Source organism: Neltuma alba, unplaced genomic scaffold (genome assembly GCF_004799145.2).
Source record: "Neltuma alba isolate B1F8T4 unplaced genomic scaffold, ASM479914v2 tig00004343_pilon, whole genome shotgun sequence".
Lineage (NCBI taxonomy): Eukaryota > Viridiplantae > Streptophyta > Magnoliopsida > Fabales > Fabaceae > Neltuma > Neltuma alba.
The window spans coordinates 7,039-17,854 of record NW_021633665.1 but is presented as its reverse complement, the minus strand read 5'-3'; the positions used below and the strand labels follow the sequence as shown (position 1 = coordinate 17,854).

General features: G+C 32.7%; 1 protein-coding gene across 1 annotated transcript; it reads left to right on the top strand.

Annotated features, from left to right (window-relative positions):
• Nucleotides 1-4,614: 4,614 nt before the first annotated feature.
• LOC114744350 (protein DETOXIFICATION 9-like) lies at nt 4,615-8,433 on the top strand. Its single transcript, XM_028932522.1, has 7 exons — nt 4,615-4,922; nt 6,170-6,714; nt 6,842-6,928; nt 7,017-7,073; nt 7,442-7,680; nt 7,789-7,997; nt 8,133-8,433. The coding sequence occupies exons 1-7, from the start codon at nt 4,653-4,655 to the stop codon at nt 8,196-8,198; spliced, it is 1,473 nt and encodes a 490-aa protein (XP_028788355.1). The 5' UTR covers nt 4,615-4,652; the 3' UTR covers nt 8,199-8,433.
• Nucleotides 8,434-10,816: the final 2,383 nt, after the last annotated feature.

Sequence of the window (10,816 nt, the reverse complement as noted above, 5' to 3'; positions counted from 1 at the left end):
TGCCCATTGAGGGATCAAAACTTATGGTTTGAAATCTCAGAGACTAAAACTAAAATGAGGACAAATTTAAGAGACCAAAATTTATATTAATCTTTTTTTTAATATGTCCTTTTCTTTCTCCAAAATAGTAAATTGGTACTCCCACTTTATTCATGCATTAATTATGCTAAAACCTTTTTCTTAAATTAATCTTGCAATCGCACTTGTGCTGTGCGCCGACCTAAGGTTTTTTTTTTTTTTAAATGAAAAGCTGTATTACCCAAAACAAAACATAATATCTAAACTCTTTCATTATTTTCCGCCCCTAGATATACAAGTGGAGGCTGATTAAGAATACAAAATTTACTGACAATAAAATAAGATAATTTAGCTAAAAAATCAGCAGTATGGTTTTCTTTCCTATCAATACGGTGAACTTGAACTATCCAATTCCTCTGAATCAAAATGATGTGGCTAGAGACCTGTAAAAAGTTAATGCCAAGAACCTGGTGTTTGTTAATACCAGTAACGTGTCTGAAAATTTTTAATAAGAGACTGTTTTTCTTCCTAATTTTACCAATAGATTACTTAAAAATGATGTGGCTAGAGACCTGTAATGCACTTCCATCCAATGTATTTTTTAAAAGGATTTTATTGACTGGAGACTTAATTAAAAAATAGACCCTCCTAATCATTCAATTGTATAATTATTGAATAGTTTTTATTTAATATTTTCTAATATTGCATGATTTACCAGTTTTCTCATATGTCATCTTCCAGTTTTAATAAAAATGAATAGACAGGAGAGGCTGCTAGGCTGTAGCATGAAAAACTACTCCTGCATTTCCCCACACATTACTCCTGCTCATTTTTAATTTAAAAACTAGATAATTAATTTGTAGAAAATAAAAAATAATAATTAAATTAATTATTGTAAAAAATATGCATTGATTTCTCTAAAATATTCTCTTTGATTATTTGTCTTAAAATTTCTTTTAATGAAAATTTTGTTAACATGTGCAATATGAATAATTTAAAAAAATTATAAATTTGATGAATAAATTAAATTGACATCTTATATGTAAAACTAAAATAAATCACCTCTGATTACATGAAGTACATGTTACTCCGTTACATAGTATTGACTTTTAAGAAGTCATATTATTTTTTAAGAAGTCATATTATTTAGAGTTAAAAAGACTTTTCTATCCTTAATTAGTTTTATATGAATACTGAATATTTTAAATTATTAAGTGGTAAATATTAAGTTTAAATGAAATTGAAAAAAAAAAAAAAGTGATGCAACATCGTTCCTGATATTAAAAGGAGCAAGCATTAGTTAGCTTGTGATGTGAGGCAACATACGTATTTATGCTTATTTTGCATTGATGCGACTAGCACTCAACTCCTCACCAAATTTTTGGCAAAAAAAGAGGGGAAAAAATTGTAAATTTGTTTTGAATTTTCACTTATTGCCCCTAAAATTTAAATTTTTTCCATATTATTAAAAATTAGTGATATTTACCATTAACTTTTTAAAAAATAAATGAATTACTATAATTTTAAATTTTTCGAGTAATATTGAACTGAAAAAATTTCATGCAGGTGTATAGTGCTGTTAATTTACTATTAACTCACCAAAGTAGACCCCTAAAAAAAATTCATCCAAATCCGTGCCAAGTCCTCTCATAGGCATCATTTCTCTCTAGGGTTAATTTAGTTTATCGGACTATCTAAAAGTTTAGAGACTAAAAAGTGCTAATAATTAACGAATTGAGTTATAAGTATATTAAAAGTTGAAAGATTTAAAAATTATTTTTTTATAAAAAATATTTCATTTTAATTCTTTAATTTTAAAATATATATTTTACTCCCATAACACTAAAACCTTCAATAAAAAATATAACACCGAGATTTTAAATATTACTAAAATATTGTTGATTGTTAATATATTAAATTTAATTTTTAAAATAACTTTAATTATCATTTAAGACTAATAATTATAGGATTACAAGACTAAAAATATATTTTTAGAATTAAAAGACCAAATTAAAATTTTGTATAAAATTAAAGCTACAGATAATGACCATTATTTGGGCAAGTTAGAATTTAGATGGAGGGTTGAAAAAAGTGTTTTTATAATTTTTGAAACGAAATTGTTGGCAAAAAAATAATTGAAACAAAATTATTTAGACATTATCTTAATCAAGCGATTACCAATAACTAAAAAAATTGAAATGAGCTGGGGACAAGATTAAGATAAAATTCTAAAGTTCAAATGATGCATACAAATGTATTTATAAATTACCCATTAAAATAATCCTCGTATTAATAATAGAATTCAAATTCAAGTTGTTTTGAGATGTGAGTTTATAAGTTTATTTATTTGTTTGGGGTGGGTGAATATTCTGGAAGCATGTTAAGAATTTTAGAGGAAGCAATGGGAACAGAGACACAAAGCTTCTAAGGCACGCGGTGGGACCTTCCCCATCCCTATCCATCTCGTACATTGTTCTGTTCTTTTTCGGTCTACCAATTTTATTTTGAGATATTTAAAATTATTTTTCAGAAGTGATTTTATGAAGATCTGCATAAATATATAAAATGAATTTAGTTTTTAAAAAGTGATTTTATGAAGTTCGGCCTAAACATATAAAATGAGTTTTATTTTAGCTTGCATAAAAATACCTTTTTAAAATTGTTATAAGATTTCCAAACATCCCATTCTTACATTTTGAAATTAGGAAAATGACATTCAACCTTGAAAATTGTGAAATTTTAATTTAGGTTATCAAAATTACATAATTCCTGTGAGATGTCAAAACTTAAATTAGAATTTTAAAATTCAAAAAATTACTAAGATATCCTTATTTGTAAATAACCTTTGTGACAACACTTAGGAATAACAAAATCTGATTGTAAAATAACAAATCTTGAGTTAAAATCCCAAAAACATTATTTATCGCCAAGAATGACATTATTTTTAGCGACTTGGAGAGAACAAGTCTTGATTGTGAAATAGCAAGTCTTAAATACAGATATCACACTTCTTTTTTTTTTTTATAACAAATGGGGGTATTTTGATAATTTTGCTTGAAATTCATAATTTCAATTTAGATTTTGCTCTCTAGTAGGAATTATGTGATTTCAAAAATCCAAATTGAAATTTTACAATTTGCAGTGTCCTGAAATGTCATTTTCCCTTGAAATTATTGAACAAGTGGCATGTTATGAATCCATTTTTATGAGTAATTCAAGCGCTATTGTTGTCTGTGCTTTATAATTTAAAATTATTGGACCAAAAAATCAACAGATTATGAAGATGGTGTTAGTGAGACATTGATGTAACAAGAGTCGCTTCCAATTGTTGAGCTTCTCTCAACAATTTTGCCTATATGATCTATTTCCAGAAAAATAGTAATGCAAGACTCATTTTAACTATTTTAGCTGTTTTTTTAAAATTAAAAGTGTAGGCATTAGCGGGTTAAGATGAGGTCAAAAACAAGTTAAACCGATGACTTCCCACTTATAAGGAAGCATTAGCAACGTTAAGCTACAAGACTTTTTAGCAATTAGTTTTACACGGATAAGCTCATGTCAATGTCTTCAACCATTTTGCCCAAAATTGCAGGGGGCTTATTCCAAAGAAAATAAATGGAGGGACTAAAATTGAATCTTGGTGAAATTATGTGACTAAAACTTTAAGCTTTTGAAAATTAATTACATATCAATTATCAAATTCCCCTTAAAAATTTTATTAAAGAAAAGGACTTGATAAATGTTTATACATAAAAGGTAGTAATACTTTGCAAAGTTTGTAAACATTTAAGTCATTTTCATCAATAAAATTTTTAACAATAAACTTTTCGTTAGAGAAAAATCTCATTAAAAATTTTAGAGTTGAGTAGCGAATATTTTAAAATATTTTTTTAATAATACTTAATATCCTAAATTAATTATTTGTGCATACAACATCATAAAATACGTTAAAGGTAAAATTGCATCAAAAATTATTTTTTAAAATATCAGGTGTCACTAAAAAATATTTAGGGTGACACCAAAAATTAGTTTAAAATAATGAGTGCTACTAATAAAATATTTTGTGGTACTATATGTAGTTTGAAGTACTTATTATTTAACCCACAATTTTATCGGTGAAATAATTTGATAAATATTCACGCATTGAAAGTAGCGGAAGTCTGCAACTGTTGCCGACCCATTTTACCTGCAGTTCTTATAAAGAAATATTAGACCTGATTTAAACAGTTTTATAAATAGCTTATAATTAATTTTTTAATAGTGATTTACATGATACAAAATAAAGTTATAAAAAGATTTTTGTGTCAATTTACATGAAATTTGTTTATAGGAGATTTTTTAAACTCTTCCAAACAGGTATATTGTATTTTAGAAATAAGTCTTGTTAAAATAAACAAAAAAATGATTTCCACATGTATGTACCACAATCACAATTCAGAAAACAGGGTGTTCCATTCTTGGCCGTTGAAGGAACGGCTTCTGGCCGCCTCTGTTCTATAAAAGTTGCTCCCTCTCGCTCGAAAAGATCAGCATTCAGCACCGCCCTGAGCCTCCCATAGATATTAGATAGGAAGAGAGTTCTGTAGAGAGAGAGAGAGAGGAAGAGAGGGAGAGAGAGGATAGGAGAAGAAGAAATGGGTAAGGAAGATCAAGCTCCTTTGCTAGTGAAGAGTGGTGAGGGAGAGAACAATGGTGTTGTGGTGTCATCGTCTTCTGACAATAGTACGTTTTGCCAAGAGTTGAAGAGGGTGAGCTCCATGGCTGCTCCAATGGTGACCGTGACTGTGTCTCAGTACCTTCTGCAAGTCGTGTCCATGATGATGGTTGGGCACATTGGGAAACTCGCCTTCTCCGGCGTCGCTATCGCCACTTCTTTTGCTGAAGTCACCGGCTTCAGTGTTCTTGTAAGTCCTCATCGTTCTCCTTGATGATTTATCCAGTTTTCTCATTATTCAAAATTTTTATTTCTCTTTCAGCTGAAGTTAAAATTCACTGACTGATTTTTCTAGGGACGAAGCCACTCGATGCCAAAAGTTCGGATTTAGTGCTAATCCCGTGGCTGTGTCACATGAGAAAAAAGTATCAAAATGGCTCTTTTACTCTGATTCTTAGTCGATTCACTTTATTTTAGAGTTTTTAAATGATGATGTGCCTTGCATCAGTTTCTTCGTGGGCTTGTCTTTCTCCTCTTCTGCTCTTGATTCAAAGGATCCCTTTCAGCTTAAGCCACTTTTGACATGATTAAAATTTCACTGTAGCTTTCTTAAATTTTTTGTAAGCTAAAGCCAGATTCTACGGGTGATTTTATATTTCTTTGCCCGCCACTTTTTTTTTTTTTTCCTTGGGGCTAATCTTTCCTGGTCTCTGTGGAGAAGGAAGGCACTTGATCTTGAAAAGATAGGACCTTGATAATGATACTGTTGCTGGAGTCACATGGATAAGTGTGATCGGCAGCAATATACAACTCTGTTCTCCGAAGTCGGTCTATCAAATGATTCACTTTGTCTTGATGCTAATTCTATGCTATATTTTAGAGACGATCGTAGAAAAAGTTTGGATCAGGCTGCACGAAGAAGATCATTTATGAAATGAAATCCATAAGACTTAATTTGAGCATATTAAATGATCAAAGATGGAGTTTGTATGTTTTGCAGATTTCATCTCTTTTTGAAGAACACACTTTGTTTAATGGCCAAAAAGAGAGGGGAAAAGAAGATCATACTGTCTTTAACTGATAAGTACTAATGAATGATTCTCTCTGCTTATTCCATCTTATTATTTCATCCCGACATCATGAACTTTTGAGATAGATTCATCTGTGATTCAAAGCCGAGAGCTTGAAAAATCCTGCATTCCAAATCACAGCAATAAGTTTGCTCGGTGCTTCTGAAGACCTAACACATAGAAGTACCCAAACTTGGATCCCCTGGCCAGTCTAATATGCTAAGCGCAGCGCGGTCGTTTAGATTTTGCCAATGAAGCACCGATCGTTCCTGAACTGAACTGTATCTTGTTTGGCACATGTATTAGATATGATTGGATCTAAATTGCATTTAAACGCCACTGTATATCTTGTTCTATGGCTGTGCCTGTGTCCATATTGTCACATGTTAGTTTCTGATGATTTACTAAATTCTGAATTTTATTTCAGATAGGAATGGCTGGTGCATTAGAAACTCTGTGTGGGCAAACTTACGGTGCAGAAGATTTCAAAAAGTTGGGGAACTACACTTGCTGTGCTATAATCTCTTTGATGTTTGTTTGTGTCCCTATATCTGTGATGTGGATATTCATGGATAAAATTCTATTACTATTTGGTCAAGACCCTGAAATTTCTCATGTAGCCCGAGTATACTGCATATACCTCATCCCAGCACTGTTTGGCTATGGTGTTCTTCAATCACTGGTTCGCTACTTCCAGGCTCAGTCTATGATCTATCCCATGGTTTTGAGCTCAATTGCGGTTCTCTGTTTGCATGTTCCTTTGTGTTGGGTTCTGGTGTATGGATTGGGAATGGGACACGTTGGAGCAGCATTAGCCATTGGGATTTCATATTGGTTGAATGTCATTGGGCTTGGCCTTTATATGAAGTATTCTAAAGCATGTGAGAAAACACAGATTGTGTTCTCTAGTACTGCTTTACTAAACATTGCGGAGTTCTTCCAATTTGCTATCCCTTCCGGACTTATGGTTTGGTAAATTACTAAAGCATTGTCTGTCTTTTCTGCAGAAAATGGCGGTTTTCTGTTGCTTTATGTTTTTGTCTTCTGTTTTCTTTTGTTCTCTTGTTCTAACTCATTTTCTCATTTGGATGTTTCGTAGCTTTGAATGGTGGTCCTTTGAGTTACTTACCCTACTTGCTGGCCTTTTGCCTGATCCACAACTTGAAACCTCAATTCTATCTGTCTGGTGAGTTTTCTTTGAATCAATCTCTCATCAATTGTGGATATTAACTGTCTTAATGGCTTCCACTAATTCATCTCTCAAATCTCTCCAGCCTGAGCATTACCACATTGCACTACTTCGTTCCTTATGGTGTTGGAGCAGCTGCAAGGTTTGTTCTAAAACTGCACTCATATGGATGGCTTCAATACACTTGTTGTCTCTAGTTTTCTAGTTTTCCAAGATTTTCACTTTGGTCACACTGATCTTTAAGGTCGGGTTACTATCCACTCGTTTTCTAAAACAATCTAACTTCGCTTATTGACTGCATCTCCCTCCCAAATTTTACACAAATTTGAGAGTCAAGAAATGAGGAAGTACCAATCAAGTTAACATAGTGTTTAGTTTGTTTGACTTTAAATTTTGAGTGTATTAAGACAAAAAGCATACTTAAGCTGAATGAATGCGTGAATGCGTGTGTTGTTGCTGATACAAGTATATGTTACACTGAAAAATCCCCCCATGATTCCTGCTATGCAGTACTCGTGTTTCAAATGAACTAGGAGCAGATAATCCCAACAGAGCTCGAAATGCTGTCCGCGTAGCTCTGGTGATCGGTATTGCGGAGGCAGTTGTCATTAGCACAGCCTTCTTCTTCTGCCGTCACATATTGGGATATGCATACAGCAGTGATCTAGAAGTGATAAATTATGTAGCTGAAATGGTTCCTTTACTTTGTATATCTGTGAGTGCAGACAGTCTTGCAGGAATACTATGTGGTGAGTTTCTTTTTCATAGGCAAACCATCCCCTACAAAAAAGAAAAATCCCAGACGCTTGAAAAACAAAAATGAATCACAATCTAAGAATGGCTTGTTTCATGTTCAGGGATTGCAAGAGGTGGTGGATTCCAGCGAATAGGAGCATATGTGAACCTTGGTGCGTATTATCTGATTGGAACTCCCATTTCTGTCTTACTGGGATTTGTACTGAATTGGAGAGCCAAGGGACTATGGCTTGGAATCCTAGCAGGGTCCACGGTTCAAGCAGTTGTGCTTATTGTTGTAACAGCAGCATTTACAGATTGGGAGAAAGAGGTTAGTTTAAAAGGGAGTAAATGCCACAGATAATATTATTATAGAACTTTGTTAGAATGAACTGAATTATGCAGAAGAGAGATTTGTAGAACTTTTGAGAAACTGAGTGATGCCTGAATTGTGTGGTTATTGCAGGCAAGGAACGCAAGGGAAAGACTACAAAAGGAGTCTTCAGATAAACCCATTAATGAATCTGTATGAAGTAAACTAGAGAGAAGAAGAGAGATGAATGAAACTTGCTAACAGCAAGCTGTTCATCTACCTGTGACTGTGCAAGTGAAAGTTTTTTTTTTTTTTGGTTTGTTTTTTATGGGGTAGTGAGAGAGAGAGAGAGAGAGGAGGTTGGTGGAGAGCGTCAGAGTGTGGGTCGTTTTTGTAGTTGTTGTTGTGTGCTGGAGAATGGCTTTTTGTGTGCGCGGTGAATGGAGTATGTGATGGTGTGGGTCCCAGTCTTTTGTTTTGGGGGGGGGGGGGGGGGGGGGGACTTTTTGATATCGTTTTATAAGCTTTTAAAGTGAGTGTTAAATCTCTCTGTGGGGGGGCGAAAATGAGGTCCCCGTTGTTTGTACATATGGGGAGATGTCTGTCTTTTTGGACGGAACTCGTGGCCACGGTGGACACCTGTGTAGCTCACTTCTTATCCAGAAAAGTATAATACTGCCATGCTCTCTTATTCGCATCTTTCACCTTTCACTCTTTCCTTCTCCTCCTTTCTTGTACAGTGCATCTCATACAATTTATATAACAAAAATTAATACTCCCCGATTTTAAAGTAGAACCTAATTAGAATCAATGTTTTAAAAGCCGGACCGGAAGTCGAGCCGGAAAGATCAACGGGTCATGGTTCAATCGGTCGGATCGGTCGGACCGTTTGGTCAGACCGGTGATGCAATAATTAATTTAAAACAATATTATATACATATAATTAGTATATATGAAAAATATCAAATTATTAAATAATTTAGAAATGCATTTAAATAATCTAAAATTATAATGAAATCATTGCAAATGGACTAAAACCTTATATATTTAAATTTATGTATGTTTAAAATATTTAATGATATTACAAATTATCAATTCATTCAAATCAAAATATTTTTTTAAACGATAGACCAAATATCAAAACAAAAAGACTAGCGACTTACGATTTTAACACCACAATATATGAAATTTTCAATGAAATAATACTCTATGGTTATAAATAGTCTAAAAATATATTAGGATACTTAAGGGGATCAATTTTTTTATTTTTCTTCTATTTTTTTTTTTAAATTTTTAGTATTTTTTCAGTCAGGCTAAAAAACCGTCCGGTTTTCTGAAAACCGTTCCGGTTCCCGGTCCAACTCCGGTTTCCGGCTTAATAACGGCTCAACTCCGGTCCAATCCGGCTCAACTATATGAACGGTTTTTTGGTCCAAACCGAGCCGTTAACGAATCCGGGTCACGGTTCAACCGGTTCGACCGTCCGGTCCGGTCCGGTTCTTAAAACATTGATTAGAATTATGATTTATATAACGTAACATTTATTTTATATATTCATAAAAAAAATTTTAAATTAATTTTATTGATTTTTTTTGTAGGAGAGGGAGGGAGGAAATTTAAAAAAAAATTGAATGTTTTAAAAAAAACATTACTTATCTAATTGGATAATATTTTTAATTTACTCAAATTCTTTCAAAAAGTATTTAAGTGAAATTATAGAAATTTTAATCTAAGTATATGGAAATAGGGTGTTGTTTGCTGTGCCTGTGATGGTGCGATACTGAGATGGATTCGCGTGCGTAAAACATATTAATGCCTCCTGTCTTTAGCGCAAGATACACTTGGTAATTAATAAAAACTACTCGATTAATTTAAAAAAATTAAAAAAAATTAGTTATACTAGATATTTATAATACTTGTCCGGTCTTAAATATATGACCTCTATATGGGTTTTATATCTAGGACCAGAAGAATATTTTATAATTTCTAAATTGTTGTTATTTTCTTATAAAATAATTAATTATTTATACAGGCAAAGTAATAAATTCTAAACTAAAGATACGTAATATTAAATTTATATGGGGATGGCGCATCTTAAATTTTTGGGCAAATGACAAATAAGACCCTTGAATTATCAAAATTACAAGGAGGTCACATGAATAAGCTAAGTTACCAAGAAAGACTCGATCTCAAATTGTAATTATGAAATCAGGCTAAAAAGACAAAAATACCCTTCTTCTCTTTCTTCCATCACCCCATCTCTTTCTCTTCGTCTTCGTCCTTCTCTCCCTCTTCATCTCCCTCTCTCTTCTTCCTTCTGTTCCTCTCCCTCTCAAAAATATTCATCTCCTGCCTATGCATTTATCAATATGGTTAAGGTTGTGGCCATTCCCATCAATTTCTATTACAAAAAAGATGGTGACCCATTGTTAATGCTAGTTGGCAGAGATAATCAGATTCAAGTTGATAGCAATAGTGTTCTGGAGATGGTATATAGAGTCAATGTTGGAGAGGATGATATTCAAGCTACCGAAGACACTACATGTATATTGTAACATCACCACTTACTAACCAGAACTAACCATGATAGAAAAGATTAAAACCAGTAAACATACCCTATCATGGTTATTTAAGAGCAATCACATCATTAAAGGGCTAACCATGATAGAAAAAAAAACATTCGACCTTAATTAAGACTATCATGGTTAAAAAGAATAACCTATATTTGTAATCATGGCAAACATGGTTATAAAACAATATGCCTTTGAATGATAAATTATAATAGCAGTTTAGACTTGACTATCTTAGTCAACACTAGCACCAAAATGAAACAACCT

Excerpts from the sequence above, each read along its gene's own strand:
- LOC114744350 (XM_028932522.1), top strand. The coding sequence starts at position 4,653 with ATGGGTAAGGAAGATCAAGCTCCTTTGCTAGTGAAGAGTGGTGAGGGA. Across the intron at positions 4,923-6,169 it reads TCACCGGCTTCAGTGTTCTT|ATAGGAATGGCTGGTGCATT; the intron begins GTAAGTCCTCAT and ends ATTTTATTTCAG. Across the intron at positions 7,074-7,441 it reads GGTGTTGGAGCAGCTGCAAG|TACTCGTGTTTCAAATGAAC; the intron begins GTTTGTTCTAAA and ends CCTGCTATGCAG.